General features: G+C 42.8%; 1 protein-coding gene across 1 annotated transcript in view; it reads right to left on the bottom strand.

Annotated features, from left to right (window-relative positions):
- The window catches only part of Grik4 (glutamate ionotropic receptor kainate type subunit 4), a 436861-nt gene that overhangs the window by 285694 nt on the left and 138793 nt on the right, over window positions 1–12374 (bottom strand). Inside the window, exon 3 of the mRNA XM_052188602.1 lies at window positions 3688–3819. Within this exon, the coding sequence (XP_052044562.1) occupies window positions 3688–3769 (82 nt within the window). The 5' untranslated portion in view covers window positions 3770–3819. The remainder of the gene's footprint in view (window positions 1–3687; window positions 3820–12374) is intronic.

Below are 12374 nucleotides of genomic sequence, written 5' to 3'. Positions count from 1 at the left end.
GGCTGAGTGTCAGATAAATCTGAGCTCTTCCTGCTTCACTGTAGAAAGCCTTAAAGAGAAAGAGATTCAGTTGTCGCCTTAACTTGCAAAATGTCCCATGCTACCCATGCTGAGAGACTTTCTTCAGCATCAGTTCCTGCTGGTACATGCTGGTTTCCCCCTCCATCAGCTATCAATTGGTAATTTACTGGGGGGTAAAAATGCCAAGGCAAAGTAAGACCATACAAGCCATGATTATCCATCTTTCAATATTTTAAAACCGGAAATAAGACAACCCATTGGCCTTGATTATAGGAGATGCTGCTGTCCAGAGGGAAAGGATTTTCAGATGAAGAGCTATTTTAGACAAAAGTGACAGAAAAGGAAGAAAACGAGGAGGAGAAAGAGGAGGAACCGGAGGGGGAGGAGGGAGAGGAGGGAGAGGAGGAGAAGCAAAAGAGAAAGAGAAGAGGTGGAAGAGGATGAGTAGGAGGAGGAACAAAGGGAAGAGACAGCAGGGAGGAGGAGGAGACAGCAGGGAGGAGGAGGATCATCCCCCAGCAGGAGGATGGGAAGAAGTGTGTTCCCACAGAGTAAGGCCATAGGGAGAGAACATGGGTAAGTCTCCCTCACCCTTGGGCAGTAGTGTGTAGTCCCATGTGTACACAGTGCAGTGCGGCAGGCCTGGCTAAGGCAAGCAAGCAGTCATCCATCAGTTGACAAGAACTTAGTAAGTATCCAAGGTGACAGGGACAAGGACATTGACTAACATAGAAGATATCAGGGAGAGTGAAGAGAAAATGTCACATGGTGCTGCAGCTGACTGTGCTGCCTAGTGGCTAAAAGTCCCCCAAAAGACGAGGCATAACCACTGGGCTCTCAGGCCATCCACACATAACCACGTGACCTTGGTTGGGTAATGGGTCCTCATCATCTGTTATAACAAGCTCCGGCTGCCACGATCTCTTTAAGTCAGGGGGAGTTGCGGGGATCGGGGAGTTTAGCGGATATTCATTTACTTGTGGCTCCCCAGTCGCCGCTCAGAGGACCCAGAGGGAAAGAAGCAAAATCAAAAACATTTTCAGGAGATAGATGACTGAAAGGGTCTGACACACATGTGAGAGTTTGGGAAATTTATGCGGATAGCCTTACAGTCATAAATAAAATCCCTTTCTCTGACCCAAAATTTCATTGGGGGGGTGTAAATAGCAGACACCGAAATAGACAATTTGGCTGCATCTCCCGCCCTGTGCCCCGCTTGAATGAAAAACAGCCATCACAAGGCAGGGCAATGGGCTTGTCTGCCTCTTCCGAACATCCATATTGTCACCGGCGACAAGTGGGGCTGAGGATGGAGCAGACTGGACCATTTATCTCCAAGATTCCCTGTCCCTATGGATAGTCCTATGTTGACAGCCATCTATGCTGAAGATGTAGGGGAGGGCTCTAGGGGAAGGGCCAGAGAAGTTCATCTGTAGCAGTAGTGAGCCCTGGTGAATGGAACAGTGGTCCCTCCGCTTCCTGTGAATCTGTCAAAGACCTGGGGACCTCAGCACTGCCCCAGCCCATCCATGTGCCAGACTGCCTGGCATGAAGCAGAGCCACTCATGTTTTCCTGACCTACCTCTGTCCCCAGTCCTGCGCTGCTCTGCTTCTCTCTGTGGTCCCTGTAATTAGCACACCTGACACCATCGGGGACCTCCACATGACTTCTAACTCCAGGATGACCAAGGAGACAAAACAAGTCCTAGCATTCTCTCTCTCTCTCTCCTCTCTCTCTCTCTCTCTCTCTCTCTCTCTCTCTCTCTCTCTCTCTCTCTCTCTCTCTCTCTCTCTCTCTCTCCCCTAAGCTGTATTTCCTGACTTTTCTAGGAGATCAAACCCAGTTTGACCTTGATGGACAGGGGTATCTGAACTCAGGTTAAAGGGGACTGAAATAAACCAAAATTGGGCATCTGACAGAGTCAGAAAAGCGCTGTTTGTTTAGTGTGGGTGGGGAGAACCTATGGGGATCCCTCAAAGCCCTCTTGCTAACCTAGCAACGGAGACAGATCTGTGGGCTCCAGTGTATGCTTTTCACCCAGAGAACCAATGCTCAGAAAGGCAAGGCGGGGTGGGGGGCTGTAATTCTGGCTCAGTTCCTTTCGGCTTCCCATTAGTGACAAACGGCAATTGATGGGCTGTCGGTTTATCTGCTCATCTGGTGGTGGCAGTGGAGGGGACCTCGAAGCAAATGCTAGATAACTGTAGGCATCTTATAAATTAAGCATCTTAAGGATATGAACCGCTCTGCATCATCACCAAGAGAATTAAATTAGATTTTGTAGTTTCTATAGAAATGAATGAGGAAGGGAGGGAGGGAAAATCTTGTTTTCTAATGCCTTTCTTTAAAAAAAAAAAAAAAAAAAGCAAGCAGAACAAGGAGCTGAGTGCAGAGTGAGGGGAGAATCAAATCACCTGTCCACATTTCAGACTCCAATCAGCAGCTATTGCATGTCCATGGAGAAATGTGCCCCTGGCTGTGGTCTGAGGTATCAGCCTGCCACTGCCCATGTCTGGGCCTCCTGACCATCACCGGAGTGCTAGTCATACTATGGTGCCCTTAAGGCCAGTCCTTGTTGTGACCCAACCAATTTTATTCTACAGCACTTCCAGTCTTTCAGATCCAGGTACTGCTGGGCATGATGGCAAGACCCCTTTAATCCTGGCATTTAGGAGGCAGGGTCAGGCAGATCTATATGAATTAAAGGCCAGCCTAGTCTGCACTAGTCTACATAGTGAGTTCCAGACCAGACAGGTTTATATAGTGAAGCTTTGTCTCAAAAAAAAAAAAAAAAATCCAGTCATGACCACAGAGACTCTGCTCCACCCACCTCCAGTCTGAGAAGGACTCATAACAGCCCACAAGAACAATCATTTAACCTAACACTGGAGGTCCCGCTCCCAGGAGGCTCCCGTTCAGCCCACAGAAACGACCATATGTCTAACCTTTACCACTAGGTCCAAGATCTATGGGGCCTTGGTGTCAATGGTCTAAGCTTTTTACTCATGGCAAGGAGGAGGCATCTGGTTTCCCTCACTCTGGCTGCCAGGAGTAGAGGTGCCAGGGGTGTAGGTGGCAACCCTGCTTGTCCTCATCAACAAGGGCAGAGAAGAGACTGCAGTGCCCTGTCATTCCTCTCAGAGCTACGCCATGGCAAACAGATAGCAACTCAAGGCCCTTCCCAGCAGGGTGAACTGGAATCACCAAGCAGACTCCTGACTTCATCCAAACTGCCAAATACAACCTTACCACCAAGATTTAGATTCTTCTTTAACTAATCAGAATAAAGAGGCAACCAACTGCTTATCTCCAGTCCTGAATTTGGAATCCCTATGGCCTTTTTCACCTTCCTCCATTACAAACAACTGCCCTTTCACATTCAGGACTAAACCTGTCATGAATTATACTGGGGAGTGAGCATCATCTTTTTTCTAGAAACTCGTGGAGCCTGGCAGGAAGGATAGATGGAAGCCATCAGCATGGCCCCCTCACCACCTCCACTCTGCCTCTGCCTCCACCTCTGCCTCTGCCAACTCCACATCTGTCACAGCCACACTCAGGGAGGCCAGAGAAGGCATCCCACAGTGCCTATGAAGTGTAAGCACTTCCTCTGTGTACACTTAGGGGAACAATGAGACTATCACCCAGAGCTAGACTGTACTTACCGATCCTCAGGGAGTGTGGGCTACAGGCCACCATCAAGAGCCAAGCAGGAAGCAGCACCAGAGGAGCGGAGACACGGGGCATCTTCTATAACTCCTCATGGAGCCCTCTGCTGGTCTGGGCATGACATAACTCTGCAAGGGAGCAGAGAGAGGAAACAAGTGAGGTCTAACCAGGCTAGGTAGTCACCTGCTCTACCTACCTGTGACAGAGGCTCTAGAGAGCATCCTCAGTAGGGAGGGGCGACAATCCCTCCAGGAGAACTTCCAGGAGAGAGCTGCAGGCAAAGCCCTGGAACTGGGCTCTCCTCCTCCTCCACTCACCAAAGCCCCTGATGCACATAGGGCAGGCTGCTCTACGAGGCTACAGGAGACATCATACCCCACTTTTCCTTCTAAATCTCTAGTTAGGAATCAAGAACTTCAGTTTGTTCTAAGGAATAGGAGCCATGCTTAAGCAGGAGAGAAGTTAGAAGAGGTATCCCCTAGCACATGGGATGGGTCCAAGCACCGCTCACCCAACTGCCACCTGTGTCGTTTTACAAGGCTTCTTTTAGTCTCAGCATAGCTTCCTTATTTGTGTAAGTCCTATTAATTCCCTCTTGGGAAGCTGGTCTGAGGATCACAGAGGGGAAGCTTCCTTATAGAGGCTTGCCCTAAATGAGGGGCTACATGCATGCCACTTCCTCCATGGTTGGGTTGGGAGACCTTTTCTCCCAGCAAATAGAGCTGACAGAGGGACACATCCCTATGGTTTCTGCACCTGGTTCGGCTGCCAGATGCACTAACCAAGCCCTTCCCATATGCTTCCTCCACCTCCTCACCTAGCTAATATCAAAATTGGAGCTGTCAATGGGCTGCCCCTCACCCAAAGCAGCAGGGTCACTAACTCTCCCATGACCATTTGATTACTCTAAGACTTGGCATCTGTAGCAAACCAGTTCTGCCTCGTCACTGGGATGACATGGGGGTTCTGAGCACCTGAATATTTAATTCTGGATGTTCCAGGATAGGAGAAAAATATTCAAATGTTTCCCCTCCCACCTGATAACAGAAAGCTGGTCAAAAGCCTTGAACAGATATAACTAATGGGCTGTGCACATTTGAAAAGATGCTCAGATTCACTGACCTCAAGGAAGCACATTTTTAAGACACATTATTTATCAAATGTTAACTGGGACATGGAGCAACTAGATCTCTCACACGGCATGAGGGAGCTTAAGTTATATACATGTATTGGAGAACTGGTCTACCAGAGCTTTTCACACATCCTCATGAACTAGCAAGTCTGCTCCTTAGTACTTCTCCAATAGAAGTGCATGTATGCTCACTAAAGGCGTGTTCTAGAATATTCACAGCAGCAGTCTGTACTTGCCCTGTCTGGAAGCTACACAAGTGTCCAGTAGCAGAATGGAGAAATACATTCTATAATCATACAACTTGGTGTGATAAATACATGGACATGAATGGCCAACTGATACATATAATGGCACAAAGATTGTCATGAACACAATTCTGAGAAAAAGTTACCAGACACAAAACTGCATGAAGTATGGCTCTAAAGTATAAAGGCAAACAAAAGTGCTGCACAATCAAAAGTTCAGTCAGTGACAAAATGTTGTCACCAAAATTATGGGTTAGAAGCAAGCAGCACCTTTAAGCTTCTCTGTGCTTTGAAATTGACACAGTCCGAAAACAGCTTCTCCATGAAGTAAGTAGCTGAGGAATTTGTCAGAGTTTAATGCCAGACAGACAGAGATGTAGAGAGAGACTCGGAGCCTCTGGTTGTCAAACCAGAGGGTAAGTAAAAGCACAACACTGACTGGAGAGATAGCTCAGCCAATAAAGTGCTTGACGTGTGAGCATGAGAACCTGGGCTTGGTAGGCAGAAACCACACAAGAAAGACAGGAGCATGTTTGTAATCCTAGCATAGAGAAAGCAAGGACCGAGCCCTGAGGCTCGCTGGGCAGCCAGTCTAGCCTACTCAGCAAGGTCCAAGACAGTGAGAGATTCTGCCTCAAAATGTAGGGTGGAAACCCAAAGAAATGGTATTTAACTAAGCTTGCCCCCTGCCTCCACTCAAATATGCACACACATGCACTTGCACATTCATGAACATGCACACATAAAAGATCAGAGAGAAAGAGAGAGAGAGAGAGAGAAAGAGATTGAGAATAGCTCACAGAGCCTTGCAACAGAAAGAAATAAAAGGAGACATACGATGAAGACACAGGCAAGGCAGAAAGTCAGTCTGGATTTAGCTGTTCTGGAAGCCTCCGGGTGTGCTGGCTCTTCGAAATGCTCTGCCTGTCTCAACACAGAAGGCTCATGCAAGAAATAGGGGACCATATTGAGAAGGTTGCAACCACCCAAGCTCCTGCTGGGAGAAACCAAGTTTCTACATTTTCCTTTTCCCTAGAACTCACAGCAGTTATTACACTTCCCAGCCAGTCTCTGCCTTACAATCCCGAGGGGTCCCCATAGAATGGTACTGAAGCAAGTGCATTCAAAAATATATAAACAGTAGGATTTGGGTCAGAGACACAAAAAGAAATGAAGTTGCTTTTCCCTTAAGACTGGGAACTCCCAGCAGGCAGTCAGAGAGGGTCAGAAGATGAGGAAGTGTGCAAAATTTCATATAAACCCTGGGCCTTGTGAAAACACAGACTTTGGAAAGTGGAAGCTTTGCTTTACTCCGCCACCCTATACAGTCTGTTGCTCTGACCTCCTTGGGGGAGCCCCAGCGGGGGATGTCTGAGACCCAGACCCCAGTGGAGCTCAGCATCAATCTAGCCTTGGAAACACTTTGAACTAAGCTATCCAGAGTAAACTCGGGTTGAAAGAAATTTGCTTGTTCATATTACTTTGTACCAATAAGCAGGGAAACAAAACTATTCCAACCAGCTTGCTTCCAAGCCACTCCCATAATCAGCAAGAAAGGAAACACCCAGAAGAGGAAAGGAGACTAATCTCAGCCTCAACTCTCTGCAGGGAGCATGACCCAGGAAGAGGAACAAACTGGCTGGGACAGTGAGGTCCTGCCCACCTTTGCCCACATCAGCACCCCAGGGGACACATGTCTGTTTCAATACTATTATTGAGGCTCTCATTTTTTTTATGACTTGTTCATATACAAACTCCCCTCGTCCTTTTCTTTTTTGTCTCTGAGTCTTCAGTTATTTGGAGCAGGGATCAATTGCTCTTTCTCTGCCTCTTCTTCTAACTGGCAGTCATTCAGTCTCACATTTTCTCTCAGTGTGGCCATCACTTTTCTACATTTTGTCCATTTTTCTCCTTTCATGTTTTGAATGCTCTGACATTTTTGCTTCCATTTTCCGTTATCTTTTCTCCTAATTACAATGTCCTATCATGCCATAAAATTTTACTGTTTATATTATGTTCACCACCACCATTCCTATTGCTGTTGCCAAGTTTGAGAGTTGTGGGTGTTGAGTTCTTTTCATTTTTCCTACCTGTTGCTATTTCCCTTTCAACTCTCCTCAGGACTGGGAGTTAAACACAACAGTAGATGCTCTGCTGCTGAGCTACACACCCTTGCCAGCTAAGGAGTCAAGGCCCCTTCTTTTAAACTCAAACCCAACCCTTGTCTAATTCCAGTGAACTTCAGTGCAACACAAAAGGGGATATAAAGATGTCCATCTGAAGACCAGGATTCAAGTAGGCACAGATGCCTTGCATTAAAATAGCAGAAATAAACAACAGCAAAACATGGATAATACATCTATGAAAAACTACAGTGTATGTCATTCCCATATCCCTTTAGGCTGTATATTGATGGCAAGATTAGAGGATTAATAACTGAGGAGATAACTCATATACTTCTGTCTCTAATACATCTGCCTAATACAATAGAAGTACCCCACTCTTATGAGACCTACAAAAAAGTTCAACCTACATATATGTGCTGTGTATTGTGTATGTATTGTGTCAGCATATGTATTGTGTCAAACAGACTAACCTCTAACAAAAAAGTAACAAGGAAACTATAATATAAAATTCAGTTGAGAAACGTCCAACATTTCATAATCATCTGCTACCAAATCATACATCAAGAGATCATTTTCCTTAAAAAGGACTCTCACATAAAAGTATAAGAACTATCTCTCCCAACATATCCTCAAGTCTCAACATAAAAATAAAAGATATATGAAAAAAAAAACAGCAAACTACCCCAAAGCTCATAATTTTATAGCAACTGACTCCAAAGATAATGAATAAGATAGAATAGTAGAAAAGAGAATTTTACAAAATGAGTTGTTAAATACCAATGAGTTCTAAGAAAATACATAAAAAATAATTGGACCAATTAAAGAAGGCAATAAACAATATGAATCAGAAGTTCAAAAGACAAAGGCTTTTTCAAAAGAATTAAACAGAAATCATGGATATGAAAATCCCATTAAGCTAAATTTAAAAACTCAGTTGAAAGCCTGACCAAAAGACTAAACCAATTAAAAATGAGACTTTCAGGGGCTGGAGACAAGACTGACAAGTTAGAATACTCAGAAAATAACAATTTTTAAAATGTAAGAAATTAAGAACAGAACATGCAAGACTCTTGGACATAATTAAAAGATCAAATTTATAAAATTTTGATGTAAAATTAAATGATGAGGTACAGACTGGGGGCATAAAACATTTTCAATTAAATGATGTCAAGAAATTTCCCAAGTCTTAGGAAAGGTGCAGACTTACAAGAAAAGGAAGCATTTAGAAGCCAAAACAGACAGGACCAGAAGAGAAGCTGGCCATATTACAGATTAAAAGCTAACAGTACAGAAGAAAGAAAGAACATTGAAAGTTGCCAGAGAGAAATGCTAACTCATTCTAAAGGTAAACCTATTAGAATAGCTTAAATATCTCAACAGAAACTCTAAAAGCCAGGGAAAAAATAGGATGATTTATTTCAACCATGTAAGAAAAACCCACCAATCTAGGTTACAATATCCACCAAAGTTAACTTTCAGAATAAAAGAAAATATAAAGTTTCTTTAAGGTAAATAAAAGCTAAAGAAATTTATGACACAAAACCAGTACTGCTGAGGATATTTCAAGAGGTTTTACAACACAAAGGAAGACAAACACAACCCCAAAAGCACAGGTAATAATAAATGTCTAGAACAGTAAATAAGCAAATGAGAATTAGAATCACTCATTAGGAAAAAAATGATAAAATAGTAGAAACTAACTGATACATTTCTATTAGAATTCCAACATCACTGGTCTTAGTTCTCTCATTAGATGCCATGGGCTGGGTAATTAGGTCAGAAATAAAGACCCAACTGCATGCTGCCTGCAAGAAACACACCTCACTGGCAAAGACATAAGCAAACTGAAAGGAAAAGGATGAAAAATTATATCCCAGGCAAATAGAATTCAGAAGCAAACAGAAGTGGTATTTATAGACAACAAAACATTTTTTACCCCCCAAAACTCAAGGATAAAGAAAATTCACTACATATTGGTAAAGAAAACAAATATATCAAGAAGATATAATAACAATAAATATATTTGCACTCGTTATCAATATTCCCTGTTTTGTAAAACAAACAAGAGTTGGACAGAAAATCTCCAATATAATAATAGTGAATGACTTCAGTACCTCCATGTTTATCAATAGCTATATCCTGCAACACTTCCCTCACACATGAAATCGATGAGAAAACTTCAAAGTTAAGTTATATTATAGACCAAATAGAATTAATAGACACCTACAGAATGTTACATCCAAAACTGAAGAACATGTATTCCTCTCAGCAACTCAAGCAATTCTCTCCAATGTAGATCATATTTTAGGTGGCAAAACTATGCTTGACAGATACTAAAAAAGAAAGAATATCTGTAACTTTTCTTTTAATAATGGAATGAAACTGGACCCAATGGCAAGAGAAATTAAAGAAGCTCTATAAAGATATGGAAGTTAAGAAATATACAAAAAAAGGAGGAAAAAAACAAAATTAATAGTCTCAGGGGCAACAAAGGATGCATAACAAAATATACCACTAAAAGCTAGAGGGTTCATTAGGAATTAATTTGAAAATTTACACTCCAATAAAATGAGAAACCCAGAAAAATATATATAATTTACAGATAAAAATGACCTAGCAAAACTGAATATAAAAATCTCAAACATAGTAATAATAAGGAATAAGATGGACTAATAAAAAGGTATCCAGACAAAGAAAAACCTAGGGCCAGATGATAAATTGTTGAAATCTATTGTGGAACAGCGGTATCGAAGATCCAGAAATAAACACAGCAGCTATAACTATCTGTTCTTTGACCAAGTTGACAAAAGCTGATGTTGGAAGAAAGACAGCCTCCTTAACAAAGGACCTTCAGAAAACTTTGGAGCCACTAGAAACTGAGTTCTATCTCCCTCTCTGAGCCAAAACCTACTCAAGATGGATCAAAGACCTAAAACTCCCAAATAACTAGAGTTATTGGGACAAAACACTTTAAACTGTAAGAGTAGATAGGAGTTCAATGGCTCAAAAAATTATAGCAAGAGTTGACAAACAGAACTATATCAACCCTAACCCTAACTCTAACCCTAACTAAAAAGATTCAGTATAGAAAAAAATTAGAAAAGAGGCAGCCTACATAAGAGAAAATCTTTACCTCTTATTCAACCAAAAGAGAACTAATATCCAAAATATACAAAGCACTCCAAAAAATGAATGCCAAAGAAAACCCCACATGATCTAATCAATAAGTGGGCAATTGAACTAAGCAGACATTTTTTAAGTGGCCAATAGGTACTTGGGGGAAAGGATGAACATTTTTAGTCATTGAATACAAATCAAAATTATACTGAATTTCATATCATGATGGTCAGAATAGTTTTTCTTCAAGAAAAAAGCAAAAAATAATAGCAAATATTCAAGGGAAAGAGGCATTTTGGTGTAAAAATAAATTAGTAAGTACAGGCTGGGAAAGTTAGTATAGAGACACACCTTTAATCCCAGCACTTGGGAGGCAGAGGCAGAGGCAGACAGATCTCTGCATTCAAAGCCAGTTTGTTCTACAGAGTAAGTTCCAAGAAAGTCAGGGCTACACAGAGAAATTCTGTCTCAGATGACCAAAAAAGAAAGAAAGGAAGGAAGGAGGTAAGGGAAAAAGGAGGGAGGGAGGGAGGGAAGGAGGGAAAGAGAAAGGGAAAGTAGGAAAGAAACTAAAAATGAAACTACTGTCATCTATGACTTCTGTGTATATACCTGAAGGAAATGACGTTAACATACTAGCATACACTGGAGATCCCTGGACAGCTGGGGTTATTGCTGCACTATTGACAACAGCCAAGTTAGATAAGTGTCCTAAGAGTCTGCCAGCAGAAGAATGGATAGGGGAAAGCACGTGAACATACAACAGAGTATTAGTCATCAATAGAGAAAAAAACCATGTGACCTGTGAGAACGGATAGAGCTGGAGATCATAGTGCTCATGGAAATAAGCCAGACTCAGACACACAGTAACACCTGTTTCTGCCTAAGTGCGATCTAGAAGTGAAGACGATGCTGACGTAGATGGGAAACTATTAGGGAAGAGAAATGGATTAAGGTGAAGGAGAGAGAAAGAGAGAGAGAGAGAGAGAGAGAGAGAGAGAGAGAGAGAGAGAGAGAGAGAGAGAGAGAAGGGATGACAGGATGAGTGGAATATGCTCCAAGTAGGTTATATACAGGTATGAAACCCGTTATGTTATAAAATAAATAATCACTTAAAACTCTCTGCTCAGGGGAGACACTGGCCCCAGGGCTTCTGCAGAACAGATGATGTGTTTTCCACTCGGGTGCTAGTTACAAAGGTCAGATCCATTGTGCACTGTTCCTTAGGTGTGTTATAACAGCTTTAGAAGTTATTGGTGTTTTATGGCACCCCATATTTGAACACACACTCACTCTTCCCATCATACCTTTCAGCTTCCCCTGCACATGTTCCTAAGGGGTGTGTCTGTATGTGTGTGTATCTGTGTGTTTGTGTGTCTGTGTGTGCTTGTGTCCCTGTGCCTGTGCCTGTGCCTGTGTCTCTGTGTGTATCTGTTTCTAGTTTCTGTGTCCATGTGTGTGTGTGTGTGTACATGTATCTGTGTAAGTCTGTCTCTATGTCTCTGTGTGTGTCTGTATATGTATTTCTCTGTATGTTTCTGTGTCTGTGTCTCTGTATGTCTCCGTGTGTGTCTGTCTCTGTGTTACTCTCTCTCTCTCTCTCTCTCTCTCTCTCTCTCTCTCTCTCTCTCTCTGTGTGTGTGTGTGTGTGTGTGTGTGTGTGTGTGTGTGTGTGTGTGCTTGTATGGGGTATCTGTGTGTGTCCGTGTCCATATCGATGTCTCTGTATGTCTCTGTGTATGTCTGTCTCTGTGTTCCTGTGTCTGTGTCTGTATGTGTGTTTGTATGTATGTGTGTGTGTGTTTTTGTGTGTATGCATACCTGTATGTGGATATATGTCTCTTTGGGTGTATTCCTGTGTGTGTCTGTGTGCATCTGTGTGTCTGCTTGTATGTATGTATATCTGTGTGTATCTCTGTGTGTCTGCCCGTGTGTATGTTGGTGTGTCTCTGTGTTTCTCTGTCTGTGTGTGTGTCTCTTCCCCACTGCACATCCCTAGAATTAGGCCCTCCTCTGTGAGCCAGCACTGCATCCTGTGGTGACTCAGAGGAAGCACTTTCCTC

This window comes from Apodemus sylvaticus, chromosome 7 (genome assembly GCF_947179515.1).
Source record: "Apodemus sylvaticus chromosome 7, mApoSyl1.1, whole genome shotgun sequence".
Taxonomy (NCBI): domain Eukaryota; kingdom Metazoa; phylum Chordata; class Mammalia; order Rodentia; family Muridae; genus Apodemus; species Apodemus sylvaticus.
Note: the sequence above shows the minus strand (reverse complement) of the source record. Positions and strands in the feature narration are given on the sequence as shown.